Below are 20,890 nucleotides of genomic sequence, written 5' to 3'. Positions count from 1 at the left end.
AATTAATTTTATTTCCTAATTAAATGTTTGGTAAACTTCTGGTAAATCATTCAGGCCTGGAGTTTTATTCTTGGAAGTTTTAAACTACAAATTCAATTTCTTTAGCAGATACAAAGTACTCAGAACATCTCTTTCTTCTTCAATGACTTTTATCCAACAATTTTATTAAGATATAATCCACATACCATACAATCCACCCACTTAAATTGTACAGTTCAATGTTTTTTCATATCACAGAGTTGTGCATCCATCACAACAATTTTAAAATATTTTTACTGCTCCAAAAAAAGAAATTCTAGCACTCTTATCGATCACTCCCAAATCCCCCATCCTCCCTCGCAGATAACCACTAATCTACCTTCTGTGTCCATACTGCCTAGTGTCTAGTATAAAATAACATTTAATACTAATGGAATCATAGAATCTGTATGTTTGACTGATTTCTTTCACTTAGCATAATGGTTTCAAGGTTCATCCACGTTACAGAATTTAACAGTACTTCATTTTCTTTACTGCTAAATTATATTATATTATGTGCATATATCACATTTTATTTACTCATTTATCAACTGATGAACATTTGAGATTTTTCTTCCACTTTTGAGCTATTATGATTAATGCTGCAATGAGTATTCACATACAAGTTTTTATGTGGACATATGCTTTCACTTCTCTTGGGTATATATAATTAGGAATGGAAATGCTGGATCATATGGTAACTCATATGTTAAACTGTTTTCCAAAGGAGATTCACCAGTTTATATTCCCACCAATAGTGTTTGAGGATTCCAATTTCTTCATATCTTTTTCCAGCACTTGTTACTATCTGTTTAACACATTTAAATGTTTGCGTCCTTCAAGGAACTGGTCCACTTCATCTAGCTCATCATTTGTGTGCACAGAGTTGTCTGTAGTATTTTATTATTATCTTTTTAATACCTGTGGTTCTGTAGTGATATCCTCTTTAATTCCTGATATTAGGAACTTGTGTTTTCTCTTTTCTCTTGCTCAATTTTCGTGGGCACTGCTGCCATCACCTCAGGAGTAGAAGTTTCACCCCACGTTGTCACCCCACTTATCTACCCTCTGGCCTGAGAAAAGGGACTTGTCTTGGAACTCTTCCACCTGTGCCTGATGCCAACTTCCCAGACTCAGACTGTTCAGGAGTCCAAGACAGTAAATACAGAAGGAAAAAAATGGGAGTATGGGGAACTTAACATCGTATGAGATCATTCTTCAAGTTCTGATTTCCTCTTCAGCCTGTTATTATTTACTTTTCAGAGTTTCCCCAATATTTGCTTTATGAATTATGCCCAAAGTTGTAGCTGTCATCAGTGGGAGAGACGGAGAAGTATACCTACTCCATTTTAACTGAGATCGTACCACTATCTACCCAGTCTTGACTATAACTTACTGGCAGCATAAACTCCTTGTCTTATCATGGAAATTGACTCATTTTCTACTCACTTTTCCCTAAGGGCATGATACTGTAAGGATGATCTTGAAGCATTATAAGAACCTGAAATATCTTCTCAATCAAAATATGATTAAATTATATTCAGTATAAATTTCATTGTCTCTAATTACATTGTAATACAATACAATTAGTTAGGCATTCTTTCTAGTAATACTGTACTTCATCTTTAATTTAAATAATGAGTAGGTTCATATTTCTGTCCCTACCTCCTCTATGCGGTTTTCTCTGACATACAAAATTTATACAACTTTCATCGTTGTCTAATCTGTTCCTTTTTTTAATTATTCATTTTGTTCCTTAATGTATTCTTAATCTGTATCATAAAGTAATCCTGCCATTAATGTTTCCTCAACCATAGTTATATACCAGGAAGATCTGGATCACACCCTATTTTTAAGCCATTAGTTTAAATGCTATACTCGTAGTAACTAAATACCAAATAAGTTTTAACTGAAAAAGATAAACAAGTAAAATAAGCTTAATCTTTCATTATATCCTGGCCATAAAATAGCAGAGAGGATAGTGCTGCATATAAGCGCTAACATGCCAGAACACTAGAGTTTTATAGGCTCCCTACAGATACATGTTGATAAATAGAAGGTAGTAAAGAAGGAACAGAAGAGGAAGAGCTACACTTACTTTCAGGGATTAAAGTTTAATATTTTCTTTTTTATTATTATTATGGATGGAGATGGGAGGACTGGAAGGGGACTGATCAAGGATAGGAATTATGAAGTGATTAACCTCTCATTCCATAATAGTGCATGAGAAAAAGTGGATGATATCCAAATTGAGCCTGACAATTTTATGGGATTAGTGGTCTTCTATAAATACACGAAAGAGCTGATAAGTAAGTTGGCTGCTTAAACATTTAGTACCAGGGTAGTTTCCTCAATTTTCTACAATTTGAGTATCCAGACTTCTGGACCTAATCATCCCTAGATAACAGGATCAAGAACAAGATGTGGTATGCATCTTTATCTCATTTTGCATTCTAATTTTCTATTCATTGCTCCCCAGCATATTTGTGCTTCTAGAGAGGAGGAATTTTGTCTTTATTTTTTCTTCATTCAGTGCTGATAGGTATAGAGCTTGTGAGTCAACATGGCTCAGCACAGGTTTATTAAAGGGATTTCCTACTTGTGATCTAATTAAATGTCATTGTGCTATCATTTTACTGCACATAAGCATTATCATCTCATTTTATTTTCAGCATCTTTGAAGACTTTTAAAACACTGTACCTATATATGAAAATACTTTTTTTAAAAAAATTTGGTCAAAATCCTATCCCTTTGATCACACAGATTTACCTTCTTTAGATCTGCTTATTGAAAATGAGGCTTTCCTGCTCCTGCCTGTGTATGGGGGAAGCTATGAACAGAAGTTTCCTTCATAGCTCATCACTTGTGTGTCTTTGGTACAGAAGGGATAGTTTGAAGTGCAGTCTTCCCCATATTTCTGTGGGAAAGGGATGTTGCCCATAACTGAACAAAGTCCAGATGAGTGTTTGAATATGACATACAAATAACCAAATTATCATAAAGTTTGATTTAAAAATATAGAATTAATACAATCGGATTATACTGATTTTTTTTGACTGCGATTTATTTTCCAAGAAGGATAGAGAAAAGCCTTGGCTTGTTTCTGAAGGACATTTTAAACTAACCATTCTTCTTGAGATTAGGGTCCTCTTTACTACCATTTACCTTAATAATCTTCCACCTTTCTGTTTCTTCCTTTCACAGAGTTTTAAATGTCATCCTATCATTGCTTCAGGTGTACATTTTTGAGTGAGAATTTACTGTCCCTTGAAAGAGCAGAGGAGATTCACGTGATAACATGCAGTTTTACAAAGAGTTAGAAACCACTGGTTTGCTCAAATTAGTATTTGCCATGAAGCATCTCAGAGATACACAAAGTTATCAAAAGCTAATATAATTTGTAAGCTTTAAAGAGTCTCTACAAATATCTTTGCTCTGAGATTCGTGTAAAATATTTATTTAAAAACTTGAATAGGTTTTATATACAGAATTGCTCTCAAATTTTGCCTTTCACATTTAAAAATATTAAGCTGTCATTAAAATGACTGCATGTTAATTAGGTGTTCTTGATCCCTTTTAAATTCTCTAAAAGAGTTACTATTTCTGAAAGTAAGAAAAAAATTCTTTACATAAATGCTTTCACTATAAACTCAGATGGATCAGATGATTTGGATTTGACTGCTTTTTTCTTTTGCCATAAAATGCACTGTTTGTCTTGTCCCATTGTATTTCTTAAGCATACTGCTAAATATAATAGCAATACATTTCAAAAATAGAATTAAACTGAACTGCTAAAGAATAAGCAAAAAAAAAATCCTTTGCTGTATCTTGTGCTGCTCATAATTTGGATTTTTGAAATATTTTTCTTATTAAAATGATTTTAATTTGAAGAAAAGATACCAACTAATGAAGGTATATCATAAAAAACAAAATTAAAAACAATTTGGAAGTGAAAGCACTTTTAAAGAGAAAATTTTATCAGGATTAGGATTTATGTAGGATTTTGTGAATTTGAAATCATCTAGATAGTAAGTCTATTGGTGCATATCAAGTCTATGAAAGCAAATGACTTAGATTTTAAAAAGATGAGTTACCAAATATGCAGAGGAACACTGGACATCTTTAGTTTACTCTTCTGTTAGCAGCTGAAGAGATGGGACCCATATAGTTTAAGGGCCATTCATAATTGTACTGTGGCAAACCTAAGTCAAGAACTTTCAATTCTCAAATTCTCTCTTTAAACTCTTTCAACCTGACCATAGCACATAAAGTAATATTTAGAGGAACATTTGTGAACTTGTCCCCATTGTCTGTAGCATTATAAAACCATCTAGCATGCATTAGTCATGGAGAGGATTTATTTTTCCAACTGTTCTGCTCGGTCAATCAATCGAATTTATTAAAGGTCCCCAGTGAGATGTGCATTTACAATTTATTCATCCATTTAACATATATTTATTGAGTACCATATGCCAGTTCCTTTGCTATGTCTATAAAGTGAGATGTTAGACTAGAAAGTAGGAGGATTGAGAGATATAAGCACTCAAAAAAGTACAGTCTATTTGTGGACATAGAAATAGGTTGAGCATATCCAGAAGATAAAACCCTTAGAAACTGTGGTAAGCAGTCTGTAAAATGGCTCAACGACCTTGCCTCCTGATAGTCATACCCTGGTTAATTAACTTAGTAACCCACTGAACTTAGTAACTCCCTTTTAACAAATTGAATATATCAAAAATGATAGTATACCACTGCAGAAATTAGGTTATACAACAACATTGGTTTCCATCCTAGGCTCTCTCTCTCCCTGTCTCCCTTATTTGGATTGATCGCTCTGAGGGAAGCCAGGCGCCATGTCGGGAGAATACTCAGGCAGCATATGGAGAGTCCCACATGGCAAGAGACTGCAGCCTCCTGCCAAGGGCCACGTGGATGAACTTGGAAGCAGATCTTCCAGCCCTCATTGGGGCTTGGATGAGAGCAGCCCTGCACAACAGCTTGACTATAACCTCATGAGAGACTCTGAGCCAGAATCACCCAGCTAAGCTGCTCCCAGATTCCTGACTCTCAGAAACTGTGATACAATAAATAGTTGTTGTCTTAATTTGCTAAATTTTAGGGTATTTTTAATACTGCAATAAGTAAGTAATACAGAGAGGATAAGTTTTGTTATAGTTCTGTGTTTTTAAGGAGAGACGGTAATGAAATGGTAAACTTGGTGGACAGATCACACTATTGGAGGAAATAGGCCATTAAAGGCTGAGTCAGTACTCATGAGAAATGTTGATCCATTCACCATTGGTACGTATAGTGAGTCAGTTATTCTAAATAAAGTGAAAGTTTAGCTATTAAGGTTTCAGAACTTAGAAAGACCTCTGAGGAAAAAAAGTATGATCCAGCAATTTTGGCTGCATAATGTCCAATTATGAAAACTTACTGAGGACCTTCAAAAAAAAAAAACCACAGTTAACAACAAAACCAAATATAACCACTTGCTTTATTCTGTATGATTAAGGTAGATGTGTGTGTGTGTGTCTGTCTTGTTCTTGGTATTTTCAATACTTTTTTTTTTGTAAATAAATAAGATTGCAACAACTATACAAGCTTGAATGATTTAAAGAGTCCACAAAACTCTATATAACACACTCACATAAAACTTATTCAATACAAAGAATATAGCAAAGCAGGAGAAAGAATGTGCAAGGCAGCATCGGAGCCGGGGAGATTGCAGGCACACCCACACAGAGTCTTTTCTTAGTCACACACAATACACTTCATCTCTGGGTTATGAACCATCAAGATACATGAAAGATATTGTGGTTTTAAGAGAGTTAAGCCAAAAGATTCTAGCAGAGTCTTTTATGCCCCACTGGTTAGATAGCCAAGCCGAGCTATGTAGCCAGTGAAACAGGTGTAAGCCATCCATCACCACATCCCTAAACAATGTAAACAAGCTGGCCCTGGGTGCTACCTGGGGGATATCATACTTTAGGCAACGAATTATAAATCACTAGCTAGTCCATCATCTTTGTCATAGCCTAAGTTAATACTAGACTTACAGCCATTTCTGGCAATAAGCACGAATCTACCTCTGTCATGCTGTGCAATAACTATTTTATACAAAGACCATTAAACACACAGGCAAAAAAAAAAATCAACTTTTTGCATATAACACATGTACTATATAGATATTATATATTCTAATATCAAATATATTAAGTTTATAATAAAATAATATATCTTAATATACTACTATTATAAATAGATATACACATGTACATATGCACATGTGTGTATATGTCATTTACATATATATACATATGCATACAGATACATATTCATAATAGGTATAATAGGTAATGTTTACTATGTGATATGAAATTTGGTTTCTTAACAATGACAAAAGACATGACAGATTATAAACAAATACCAATAGTAATGCAGAAGCTGATAACAATACAACCAGTTTTAAAATTTTAGAATTATGTAGTTAGGTTCATGATACTCTAAACTAGCTGGATGGGACTTAGATACTAACATCTTTTAGAGAGGATAGTAAATTGCTTTCATTATCATGTGACTAATTTAATAATTTTGTTTGTCTGAATGTATCCCAGGCTCCTTTTAGAATTTTTTTTTTCCCTGCAGCCCCCTGACTTTCTGTTCTAATTTGGATCAGTCACTTTCTACACCTGCTAGAGATCTGCCATCTTGTCATTTTCTTCATGACGCCCCTGAGTTAGAGTCACTAGTTCAGTTTTCCATGTCTTTCTGTTTCTGGTTTTTTGTTCCCTTGTATTGTTTAAGTACATTTTCCAGTCATTACTCAAAAAAGGTTTGTGCAACTTAAATATTCTGGGTTCTTGTGCACACAAAAGGGTTTTTATTTTGTCACACATTTTGGATGCATGCAGTATTCTAAGTTAATTTTCTCACTAAATATGAGGCCATTACTTCAATGTTTTCCATGTATCCAGTGATGCTAACAAGTCAGCATCAAGTTAGGTGGAACCCTCACCTCCCTGATGGCCTCAGCTTGTGCATTTTCTGGAATGAGGTGTTTGCTGCTCTTTTCCATCAGTCTGCATGTTTCCAGCTGCTTTCTGCCTTCTGGATTTTTTTCCTGATCCGCCAGCACCCATGTATTTGCCATTATGGGCTTATTCCCTGTTGTTTCCCTTGACTAATTTTTTTTAAAGTGACATTAAATTTGAATTTTGTGAATTGGCCTTTATACTTAATTTTTAAAAAGATTAAAAAAGAAGAAAAAAACACCACACTGTTCATCCTGAGCCTCAAAATTATTTGACTAATTGTGAAGATAGGATGAATATATTAATGACCACAAATAATGAAGAAACAATAACTATTTACATACAGAAGAAGCTGGTAGAAGGAGGATAAATAAATGAGGTCGGGGAGATGGTAAGAGAAGTACAACATTTTAATGTACTGCTTCTTCCTTCAAAAATAACTTGGTTTTTTATCAATATCAGAACTCTCATTCCTCTTTCTAGTTACATAAGAATTTGGAGGCAAGTAGTAAAGGAATGTGCCATTAACCTTTCTTAAATCACCATAACCTACAATCAAAATAGACTTTAGAACATGTAGAATCTTAAAGAAATACTGCCAGCAGTGTTTATAATAAATGATACCTTTAAAAATCCCTGTATCAGCAGAGAAATTTTATAATGTAAATTGTTCACTTAACTTTAACTGCTACAGATTTTGGCAGACAGTAAAATTAAATGGTGGATGATCACCAGAATATATTACACTTTCTAAGATACTACTGGGTTACTAATACGTTTCAGGAGAAGAAATTTATTCCCAGGTCCTCAACCTGTTGTGTGGGATTGTTAAGCAATAATACTTTCTTTTCTAATTGACAAAAGAGGAAGTTGTAAATTACCATGAGCTGGAAAACTTAATCTGCAAAATGAAAACAATGTCAGCAGAAATCAGTATGGGCACCTGAGGGCAAGACTTTCCACTTTAAAATTTCTTAGGCCTTTCTTGAACTATATCCTCACTGAGCTGGTCAAACATCTGATCATCGTTTCTGGATACTCTTTTATTCCACGTGCTCTATTCCCAGCATTGTTCTCCCAACCGTGGCTATCATTTAACATATCCTCTCTTCTTCAGTCAAACAGCCTTTCCTTCCTTCACTGAAGATCTTGAGATATCTACTGTGTTGATAGTGTTCCCAAATGTATAGTTTTCACCAAGAGGTGAAATAATCTTTAACTCATGCAATCATGATAAATGACTTACATACTGACTTTACTGAAGAAAATATTTATATCTATTAATAATGCTTGCAGATAGCACTGTCATTTGAAAATGTTGACCTGCTGACAGTATAAATGCAATATTGCCTTATTTTGGCAATAGCTATAGGTACCGTTCACCTAAGAAATGCTTAACTCTTGACTTACTACACTTATTCTTGCCTTGGAAACCTGGCAATATCATGATGCCAATTTGTGAACACTCCTACCCAACCGGGACTATGTTTGAGGAATCCCAGAAAATGGGTATAAAAGACAGCTGGGAAGGAGAAGCTGGAAATGAAATGAAACTATTGTCATTTAAGCTCTGCTGTCTGCACCAATTACTTAACACCAAAGTGAATGCGATCTGATTCATACATTCACTTCATATGGTTTATGTTCACTGCAAAGCCAGAAGAAAGAAAATCTGACAGATGAACCACCTCAGCTTATTTTCCATCAACGTGAACCTCAAATTTAGTTTTACAGATGAGTATATAAAAGTTTTACCAGCTCACATCAATAAATATATAACAGACTCTCCAGTCCACATATAAAGATCTCTACAAAAGTAAAATTAACTGTCTTTACAACTGAGGACTATTAATACATGAAACAGATACTTGTAACAACTGAAGGGAGTTATTTCATTAGTTTCATAAATTTGACTTTCAAGATGGAGTAGAAGGAAGGAGATTCCTGCCAGATAATGGCTACATTTTAAAAAGCATACACTATATTACAGTTTATAAAATATTTTACAGTAATTTCATTATAAAGAGACTTAATTGTTGGATTACCCAAGTGATCATAGCCTCGTCCAGAACTTCCTCATGACTGTGCTGTGGAATAAGGGTGTGTTTTAGAGAATCACTGGAGTGTTGAGATATTGATGGGAAGGACCTACGATTGTTTATGACCCCAGAGCCTATGATCCCTTCTGGCCTTGAATAGCCACTTCTCTCTTCCCAGTGGCCATGCAAATACCATGATTTTAGAAGGCACTAGTCTGTGCTGTTACAAAGAATTCTAATGCTTAGTCAATTTTTAAATGAATAAAGTCAAAGTCCCCATCCCTTTGGCTTTAAAACAAAAAGATATAGTTTGATATACTATTACTGTATTTGAATAATAATAGGATTACAGGCCTGTTAATTTTTGTTATTGTTTGTTAAAGAAAGAAAAAAAGAAGAAACCACTGAATGAGAGATTTTTCCACTTTTCACAAGACTTCATAGACACCTGGGTGTTTATCTTTCTATTCTATTGGTGATGGAATCGCATTCACATCATGTACTCTGTGAAGGCACATCTTCCCTGAAACATACTTAGATTTGGGGTGGTATCATAATACTTCATTTAATAAATCTACCAGGCATAAAGCATGATTTTAATCTTACTTTTTTAAATTTAATAAACTATCGGAAAAAATTGGGTTTGACAACAAGTTGCTGAAAGGCAGGGCTCATGTTTGGGTGACGTAGGGGGAAGCATTTACATTGTCCCAACACAGAAGATGGCCAAACCAATTGGTAAAAATCCATCCTTGATTTCCCTTCTGCGAGTTCCTTTACTCCCTTGTTGATACTTCTTTTCTCCTGCTCCTCACACCCCCATCTCCTTTTGCTCACAGACCCCAAAGCCCCTCTTGTGCTGGGGAATCTGCCAGTATTAGAGTCTTACTGTGAGGCAAGCTGTTGTCTCCATAGAAGCTCAAAGGCCAATATTGCCCTCTCCCTCCAGCATGGTGACCATCAAGGTGTCTGGGCACAGAATTTAAATTCTGCTCCTTTGATGCTTCTGCCTAAGAAGGTGAATTCAGAGCAAGTGAGGCAAAAGCAGGGGTGAGTTTTGGATTTATTCCAGTGGTAGAAGTATCTGGAATGTGGTGGCAAATGAAAGCACCATCTGTGGAGTTCACTGTCTTAAATGTTATGATGCCAACAAAGGCCTTAAATGTTCACTGAGGGCTGGAATGGCAGCTCAAAAAGATGTGTCTTGGGAATGACGAACTAGTTCCTGAATGCACCATCCCCTACAGACTATTTTCTCTTCTTGTTCTCTAACCTTCTCATGTGTGTGTGTGTGTGTGTGTGTGTGTGTGTTTATAGTTAGATTCTGTTGTTTGCAATCAATCTAGAGTTAAAACTGGACTTCATGCCTAATCCTTTTACATATAAGGTATTGTACGCCCTACTTATTCTTACCACATAAAGGCCCATAAAATAAATCTGAATTTGTCTTTTGACAGAAAATATGTGAAAATAGGATCAGAAAGGTGTGAACTATTTCTCTTTCCAGATAATATCTTCTTTGCCTGGAGAACATACATCTGAGGCTAGTAAGAAGAGTTCTACACTTAAAGAATGCACAAGAGCTCTGGAACATCTTTACATGGTGAACATCCACACAGCTGGTCCAGATTCTCCACTTCCTCTCCCAGTGACCCCTTCCTTTGAACCCATGCCAATTCATCTCTGATTATTTTTTAATCTGTCCTTCATTTAGCACCAGCTTCATTGTTCCTACATTTTCCAGATATGGGAATGCTTAAGACCCTCTTGATGATTCTCTGAAATCCATCCTTAAGCCCTCTATATCATTTCCTTCCTTGTCAATAAAGTTTCTACCAGTGTCAGAATGTATGATTTTTATTAATAAGGATATTACTAACAATGGCTTTTTAGATTATTCCATGTGCCTCTCTTAGGATCTAACTATATCAAAAGGTGAAAAAAACCTTTGCATTGTCCAGTGTGTATAGGAAATTTCGGATTTTATGACATTATTTTTTTCTGACAAGTTTATATTTTCAGTAACTTACAATGGCAAGATATAGAAGTACCCTCAGCCTGCTGACTAGCTCTGGACCTATTCAAATCCAGTTCTCTATAGAAGGAAAACAAGTTTTTCATTTAGAAGTTCTGGTAGCTGCTTTCTTCAGTTCACAAAGTTAGTCCAAAGTTTCAAACTCCTGCAGTCACAGAAGCACTTTTGAGACCATGGGATCTTTTTTAAAGAGGCCAAATTGTCATTTAACCTTTGATTTTGGCATCACCAATATGAAGATGCTGATTATCCAGGCTAGCCAAGTGATCTGCAGACAGAAGTGGCTTATTAATGCTCTCTTACTAACCATGCTAAAGGCTGTCAGATTAAGGCTGAAGCCAAATTAAGACAGTATGTAATTTGGAGGCCTGTCTCAAATAGACACACTTCGAGAATGGTTCTTGTAAGAAACTGAGTACACAAAAGTCATGATCTCTTGTTTAAAAGTTTGCTAGAGAAACTTTTAAGAGTCTGACCATAAGTTTTCTGAAAATGGCTAATATAAAACTCCAGATGGTAATGAATTACTTCCCTGATCTTTTCTCTGCCTCAGCCTTTGACACATTCCACTGCTTTTGAGTTTTTGTTTTCCTACAAACTGAGGTGATGGCTTGTTCTCTTGCCTAACTGTAGTAGAATGTGTCACAGTGTAATCTTGTATTGAATTTTAAATTTATAATTGAGAGGAGGACTTGGGTACCTCTACTATGTATAAAAGGCTACTGAGAAATAGAAAGATAAATAAAGGGTGGTAGCTGCCTTTAAGGACGTTACAACCTAGTGGGAGAAACTTGTATGTAAAAGGCTGATTATCATATAAAGTAAAGTGAAATAAGCATTAACTAGAGACAAGCTCATTTGAGGTGACACAGACAATGGAGAAGTGAATTTGAACTGAAAGGGAATCAGAAGCTCCTTTGCAAAGGAGGTGGCATTTGAGAAGTTATGAAGAATAATGATCATTTTAGATGGGCAGTAGGGAAGAAAAGGTATTTCACTGCTGGAATAGAATTAGCACAGGTACGTAGGCTAAATTCAAGAGCTGTTTTATTTTGTTTTTCTGGTTCGTTTTAATCTAGCACTGAAAAGCTCTATGGTAGGCTCTAGGAGAGATGCAAAGAGAAATGATACAACTTTTCTTTTCTCCTATAAGTTACTTTCTATTTTGAAAGAAAAGTCATTTCTCTATTAGTCTATCTGAAGAGTTCATCAATAGCATATAGCTGCCTAGAACAATATAACTGAGTGGCAAGTCCTTTAAAATCTATAGCACATGACACCAGGAAAAATACAATTTCCAAAGGGAGGAAAGAAAAGTTTCTAGAAGATATGGAGGTATGAGCTGTTTCTTGAAAGATGGATAAAATCTAATGTAATAAATAAGGGGTAAAGATATTCAAAATGACAGGTACACAATGGACATAACCTCAAGGCAGAAATGATCCTGTCATGTCCATGTGATTGTGAAAGCATTAACTTAGATGGAGAAGAAGGTGCATTTTGGCCCACTCTAGAAAGAAAAAATACGAAATTCATGTTCAGGTGATTTCAAATGCTTACCAAGTTCAGACAGGTAAATTAAGTGAGTGAAGCAGACTGGCCATATAAAGAGAAGGAAGAAAGGAGACTACGGCCCAGGATCTATCAAAAGAAACATACCACTAAGCTCCAGCCATTCCCATAGTAAACTCTGCCCTAGTGTCACCAGACCTTCCCATTTGTTATGATATGCCATTAATCTGGAGCTATTTCTATGCAAGTAAAATTAGAAACTAATTCTTATGACAAAACATAAAATTCTGTTGGTCAAAATTCTACTGGACACATAAAATGTCTTGGAGTCATTCTGAGTCACACCTAGTATGCGGACCACTAATTTCCAACTTCCGCTGGACTGTAGAGGGCAAAAGCTGCTGAAACTAAAGCTTCTGTATTTTATTCTACAGCCATTTAAGGTGATAGAATGGAGATGCAACATCAGGAAAGTAGCATGTTTCAATTAGGCTACAAAAATGCAGGATATTTATATATGAAAAATGTTAAATGAAAGGGAATTGACATGAGTTACTGACAGCTATTAAAGTTTTTAAAATTATTTTTAGATGTAAAATTGGGGGGGTAGGTAATTAGGTTTATTTATTTATGTTATTAATGGGGATTGAACCCAGGACCTCATGCATGCTAGGCATGCACTCTACCACTAAGCTATCCCCTCTCCCCTAAAATGGTTTTTAGATGAAATTCATCTTAAAAGTCTATCTATTGCTTAAACTGGTCACAAGAAAAAATTACAACAAAATACTGGGAATCAAACTCTTTTTAACTGTCTTATTTGTCTTTAAGCAGAAAAAAATGCAGCTGTATGACTCTCCTCCATTCTAATCGGGAGAAGATTCATGTTTGGGCCTAAAGGAGCACCTAAAGAATGACCTTTTATTTGCCATCACTACCAGTTGCCAGCGGTAGATGCCAACCCGATGGCTTGGTCAGGTTCATTTACGTGCCTGTTCTGTTTTGGGGGTTTGCAATAGATGCTCTGGGTCCTGCTAATGTCTGAATTGATAGAGCTCAAACATCATTCACAAAAAATACTAGGTTAGTCCACTCTTGGTTTAAGTTTTTCCCCAACCTAGTGTGAAAGAACTAAAATTGATACTGAAAATATAACTTCTAAGCCTTCACATTGCAATCCAAAAGGTCTGTTATTTTACTAAAAAAGAGAACATTTTCTCTACCCTATCAGGAATTCCTGACAGGTGGAGGGGCTTAGTAACAGGGAAGAATTGGGTGGAATAAAAAATTTCACTTGGAGATTACCATATTACGCCTCGGTCTGAATGAAATGCAGCATCCCAGATGTTGCCTACATTTCACTGAAAACCAATTGCTAGAGTTTATGAACAATGCAAATTCCTGAAATGTAACACGGCAACCCTGCTTTTTAATGCTGAGAAAACACTTAGAAGATCAAGTCTTGAAAATGTGTTAATGAGCCACAATGATTAAAATCAAAGGTGCAATGTTTGAAAAACATTCTTTGTGATTTAGATGAGCATGGCTGAGGTTTCACCACTGATGATTGTACTTTAAAGGCAAATTTTACGAAGATAAGAAAGCCTCAGTAACACAAACAATTCACAATAGCTCATTATTTTCAGGAAGCAGGGTTAAAACCTGAGAACTGCATAAAAGGAAAAAAAAAGGAAAAATAGGCCACATTTACAGACCATTCACTTAGTAAAGTATGAACTATTAAGTCTTCATAACGTAAAACATGACATTTCAAATTACTTAATTGATGATTATTTATAAATAATAAGTCCAAGTTAGAAGCAGATGTGGACAAAGACGAACATCTTCTGTTACTTAAAAGTGGAGGATAAAATAGTTGGAAGTATTTTTCATAGACAATATCTCTCTGGGAGAGAAAATGCTCACATATTTCAGTTTTGGTTAAGATCAAACTGATCTAATTAGCATTTTCATCTAATTTATTGCCCTGAATTCCCTTTAGTGAGGCACACTTTTGATAAATTTCAAGGAAAGCTGTTTGGAGAAAAGTTTGAAATTAGACAAATAAATGAAAAATGAGAAGCTTTTTCCAAAGACAAGCCACAAAATTATCTAAAAAACTAAAATGACAAAATTGGAAAGTCATAAACTACATTGTTATATTAGTAAAAAAAAAATAGACTTATAACCCAGGATTATGCTATATTTAGGGCACAGGACATAATCACCTGGAACATTTCAATTAAAGTTACATAGACTCAATTGGAAGAAAAAAGGATTTCTCTCTTCTGATTGAATGATAATGTAGCTATTTTGGTTAGTTATGTAAGGTCATTATAAATCACATAGATATTGGCAAATTGTAATTAAATATGTAAATAACTTTGCTTCATTTTTATTTTTATATTTCAGATGATCAGAATTGATTGTCAACTGAGTGTTCCCACAACACATTTCACATTCTGGACACTTCAGAATTTCACTTATATTTCTTTGCATATGGCAGATATAGGCTCTATACTATGGAGAATAAAACTGTAAACTTAGTTCCTCATACAGACATTATGACTCTAAGAGTGTGTTCACAAGACATTACTAATATGATTACAAAACTGAGACACAGGCAAGATGAAGGAACAACTTTGGTAGACTTAACCTAATCAATTCCCTATAGGACATTTTCACTTGGCTAAAAAGAGAAACCTTGACACGTTCTTCTTTTTATTTACAATTCCATTCCCAGAAGGTAGAAAAAACAAATCAGATAACTGTACTTGATTTTGATCAAGTAAAGACTAGTTAAATTTAGTTTAGGGAAGAGATGCTGAACTACTATAATACAATTATCTCCTTAAGCAAGTAAATATATTGTCATGCCTCGCTGATAAAGCAACAATCACGCACCACATTTGTGACACCAGTGGCTTATGAGGAGCTAGTATAGAAATGTAATATCAAGAGTTGCAGACACAACTCCTCCATCTTTCCTTGGTATATCTTCAGCATTTCATTGTTTTAGAAATAGTTTTAAAGAGAAAACTATGTCCTAAGATTCATCAAAGATTTCTGTATCAACATTAGGAAAAGAGCCACACTAATCAATTCTCTACAAACCTAGTTAAGTCTACCTCGTGGTACATCTCTTCAGAATGAGTCTCCAGTGAAGGTAATTCAACTGTTGATAAACTTATCTTTGTTAATTAATTTCAAGGAGCAGCTTCCTCTCCCCCTAAATCACTCATCTTCATCCCTCTACACCTCTCACTAAATAATGTATCTCCAAATATAATACAGCCTATGCACAACAAGAAGAACAATTCTCTAGGTAGGATCACTGATTTCAGTATGAAATTTCAAATATTTTAGGAATCACAGGCCCACTGTCACCCTAGTTTATCAGGTAACTAATAAGAAACATCCAACCTGAGGATTTCCCAGATCATGAGTATTTTTCACAAGTAAAAGTTCTGCATTGATGGCTTCCGAAAATAGTTGATTGCCCTCATACAAACTGCATCCATTGTTTCTGAATTCATATGAATTCAAATGCTTCTTTGAACTTTCTTTAAGTTTCCTGGAGATAACATCAATAGCAATGTGAAAATAAGACTGCCATTTTAATGAGTGATTCAGAAACTAACCATTTACTAGCTGATTTGCAAAAACATGGACTTGGGTGCTGCAAACATAACAAATTCTGGTTCCATGTTTCTTAAGTAATCAAAGATCATGTGAAAGAATGAAACACTGTTTTGCAAACAGACTGCAAACAAGGTAGACAGTATTTCTATGGAAACATAGGACAAGTTTGCTGTGCTTAAATAATGTAAACAAAAGCCTGGGAATACTGATCATACAGCTAAAAGAGGATTTGGAAACTATTACCTACTTTTTATCACATCTGGCCTAATTATATCTCCTAACAGCCCTGGCATTCATAATCATTCATAAGTGGCTAAAGGCCTGTGGGTAATTTATATATTGCATATATTTATAAAAAACCTTTTTTCTCCAGTGAAGATACTTACTTCTCAGAGATGAATTTCAAATTACATAACCACAGGATGCAAGCACCTATCAGATAGTAGAGCGATCTATTTCAAAACAAGGAACACAGGCTGAGATCTTTTTTCTATATGCATGAATATTTGACAGCTATGTAGATGCAAATATCAAGAATAAAGCAGCTGTTACTGGGAACAGCGACTTACCAGTACTTGTAAGGAAGTTAACATTTCTCATCACACCTTCTGTGTAAGCCCCTGGCTCGTAACTGTCCATTTCACCTGTGACAATGTGAGCAACTCTTGCTGCCCGTCCTCTGATAGCACCTGCTGCTCGGTCTAAATTATCAGCATCCTGGTCTCTCAAGGCTATGATACATTTGTTGACATCTTCTAGGATGTGGCTCTCTGTAAGTAAACAGATCAAGTTAGATTTGTGTTGTTTTTTCTTTTTTTAAATCACACAAATTTAGCGTATTATAATTTATGCTAACTTCTGATTGCAGATAAGGTATAATTGGAATGGAGGACATTGACAATTAAGAAGAAAAATATACAGACATGATTTTGCTTGTATCTCTCTAATGGCATAATGTGTGAAATATAAATTTTATATCTTTATCAGCGATTTTATAGATTAAATCTTATTTTAGATTCTAGTTCCAGTAGATTCAATTTTAAATAAAATCTTGGGGAGGGTAATTAGGTTTATTTATTTTTTTATTTTTAATGGAGATCCTGGGGATTGAACCCAGGACCTCGTGCATGCCTAGTACACACTGTACCACTGATCTATACCCTCCCCTAGATTTGACTTTAGATTTGAGTGATTTACAGGTGTAAATTAAGGAAAAGACTCTAGATTAGAACAAAAATAAAATGTATAAAGATAGAATACTTAAAAGCAACACTATGCAGACTACGAAACTCTTAAAAAATACTACCTGTCCTAAATATACAGGAAAATAAAACTATGGAGTTCTATGCAAATAATGTACTATATTTAACACAATTACAGAAATCTATAAATTAGCAAAAGATAAAGAATATGAAATATATAATCTTCATATTGTAAAGCAGGACTCTCAGTATATCTGCAAAAAAACCCTTATATATAAAAAGGGCTTTAAAAAGATTGATTGACTTGAAGTAAACAAATCCCAGAGAAATTTGCTCACTCTGAAGAGTATCTCCAGACCTCTCTCTTTCCTTCTTTGTATGATTAGGGCATGAAGACAGCAGGGAGTTATTAGTAGAGCACAACAATGTTTTCTCTTTCCATAATGATTAATACTCTCAGGTAAATGTAGTGAGAGAAGCTGAGCAAATATCTGGAATATCAACAAGTATGGGCAATGATATTTCTCAGACATTTAAAGAATACTAAAAAAATGGTTTCTGAAACCTCACCCAAAGTATTCTTAAAGACTCTATTCAAAATACACAAAGAAAACAACTACATCAAAAAGGCTTCAGTAATTCCAGAACATATTGTTAACTCTATGTCTCTGTCTCTGTCTCTGTCTCTCTCATTTGCTGACTATCTGTGGGCAAGCTACACAAGACAGGGATTCATAAAGCAATTTCCTTGCAGTCATACCTTCCTCTTACTGTCTAGAGCATAAGAATTTAAACTATCAAAGAATATGGTCCCTTGTGAACTTCTTAGACCTGATGTCCACCATTTTTCTGCAGGCCCCTGATGCTCCAGTTATATTTATTTTTTCATTTTCCAAATCTGCCATGTTTTTCCATGTTTCTGTGCCAGTGGGCATATTAGAACCTTGACCTAGACTGCTCTTTTGAGTTTCTGGACCCAATTTCATCATGTTTGTGTGGAGTCTTCCCCATACCAAGAAACAATTCTCTGTACATCAGCTGGGTGTCCTACAATTCAACTCAGTTCTGACACTATCTACCTGGAGATAGCATCTGATTCCACATGTTAGGGGTTCAGTCCCACAAGACTGCTCCTTTCCATACAAATACTACAGATACTAGTGAAAAGCCTATGTTGTTACCTGTGCTTCTGACCAGCTGCTACAGATTGAAGGTTCCCATGACCCCTTCCTTGGACTTCAGATATCAGTCCAAGTTCAGGTTGTTACCTGTACTTCTGACCAACTGGCTATAAATCAGAGGTTCCCTCAACCTCCTTTTCAGGTTCAATTAATTTGCTAGAGCAGGTCACAGAACTCATAGGAACATTTTACTTACCAGAATTAACTTTTATAACTCAGGAAGAGCCAGGGAGAAGAGATGCACATGGCAAGGTATGGGGAAAGCATAGAGCTTCCATGCCCTCTCTAGGCGCACCATGCTTTCCAAATCTCCAAGTGTTCACCAGCCTAGAAGCTCTTCTATTCCTGACCCTTCTTTTTTCTTTTTTCTTTTTTTTTATGGAGCCTCCATTACATAGGTATAACTGATCAAATCATTGGTCACTAGTGACTGATTCAGCCTCCAGCCCCTCTACCCTTCTCAGAGGTCAGGGGAAGGAACTCAAAGTTCTAAACTTCTAATCACATAGTTGGTGCCCTGTCAGTTAGCCCCCAGTCTTAGCCACCTGTGGGGTCCCAAAGTCATCTCATTAACATAACAAAGACAGCTTTATGGCCCTCATCACTTAGTGTATTCCAAGGATTTTAGGAGCTTTGAGTCAGAAACAGGAAAAGACTCACTATAAACTTATATAAACCCAGTATTACAATTGCCAATCCCCTCTGGTCTGCTTGCTCAATAACTATTCTTTCAAGACACCAGTTACATGTTCCTTCCTCAGGAAATCCATGATGACCCAGAAAAGATAAAGTTGGTTCCATGCTGTTCGAGATTCCTATAAAATGGTTTATATAGTTTCATTAGAGCATCTCCCTGTATTTTAATGATGTACTAATGAAACTACTTCTCTAGTAGACTGGCAAATATATATGATGCAGGAGTTTTATCTTATTCTTTGAGGTGTCTAGTCCTTAGTACAGTACATGGCACCTGCTGGGTTAACAAGAATGTTTGTTGAATGACTAAATGAAGTCTTATAAGATACACTGGGAAACAGTACATTTATTTTGTCTAAATCCTAAATCATGGGTTTTGAACATAGGTAGACACATTCCTGTAGCCTTAAAGTTAGTTCATTTAACTCATATTAAGGACAACAAGTTCATTTGCATGAAAAAGATTGAGGAAAACCTTTGTTATAAATTTACTGGAGTTCTAATCTAATCCTTAGCATTCAATTATGAATGTGTCACTGAGGCCTGAAATATATCCAGGCACAGTCCCATCACAACAGAACACACATGTGTAGCATCACCATTGTATCTCCCCTGGAACTGACATACAAGTTTAAATGTGGAGGTCATAATAATGATCAGTTTTTAAAAAATCCACAGATACACACACTAACGATACATTAAGAAGCTGTTATTTTCCAAGTATGTTGGTACTTTAAAAAAACACAACATATATGTATTCAATGAATGTTTAATCTGTATTCACTAGAGGTGCTGAATTTTAGATTGCTGAGCTGTTTTTGCTCGGTTCTGTAACAGTGAAAAGATACTTAGGAAAGAAAAAACAATGTTCATTCTCGGAAGATTAATTATCTAATAAACTCAGTAATTTGTTTAATTAAAAGTGAAATCATAGATGCCACAAACTATTTTTTCCCCAGTGAATTCTGCACAGAAAAAAAATACAAAGAATATTCACTAACGATGAAATGTTCACTTCTATAAACCAATGACATATATGCTCACCAACCAATTTATCTTATTATTTTAAGCAGAGAATAAAAATATAGTAAGAATTTTTGTTTTAGAAGTTTGTGTGGTTATTGCTTTAGATTGAGCAACACAATTAGAAGCCATGGTGTTATGTTGAAGAATTATAGACATAAGGTCAAATATGGAAATAAAAACCTTAAGTGAACATACACAATATAAAAAACTAGTAAGTGAAATAAATGATGAGAAGCATATAACTAGACTTTATCTGAAGCAGCTATGCTGAGAATGTTGGAGATGATGACTAAATGATCTTTTGAATTACAATGATTAAATATAGCACAGAAACATTAGGGAAGGTTTGCAAGATTTCCATTATTGTGACACTTTCCCATTATGCTGAATGTTTTGCAAAATGCCAGCAACAATTATTTGCATGAAATTCTAAACATAGAGGGCCAGAAAAAGAAAATTAAAATGTTGGGCACCTCCCACATACACAGTAACTAAATATTAAGC

At 35.1% G+C, this 20,890-nt stretch overlaps 1 protein-coding gene across 4 annotated transcripts in view; it reads right to left on the bottom strand.

Moving 5' to 3' along the window:
- CTNNA3 (catenin alpha 3) overlaps positions 1-20,890 on the bottom strand; it is a 1,353,918-nt gene that overhangs the window by 335,949 nt on the left and 997,079 nt on the right. For all 4 annotated transcript variants that reach the window (XM_031682182.2, XM_072971428.1, XM_072971429.1 and 1 more), the window contains one exon: positions 16,851-17,051. In XM_031682182.2, coding sequence (XP_031538042.1) covers positions 16,851-17,051 — 201 coding nt within the window. The remainder of the gene's footprint in view (positions 1-16,850; positions 17,052-20,890) is intronic.

This window comes from Vicugna pacos, chromosome 11, assembly GCF_048564905.1.
Source record: "Vicugna pacos chromosome 11, VicPac4, whole genome shotgun sequence".
In the NCBI taxonomy this organism is placed as follows: domain Eukaryota; kingdom Metazoa; phylum Chordata; class Mammalia; order Artiodactyla; family Camelidae; genus Vicugna; species Vicugna pacos.
Note: the sequence above shows the minus strand (reverse complement) of the source record. Positions and strands in the feature narration are given on the sequence as shown.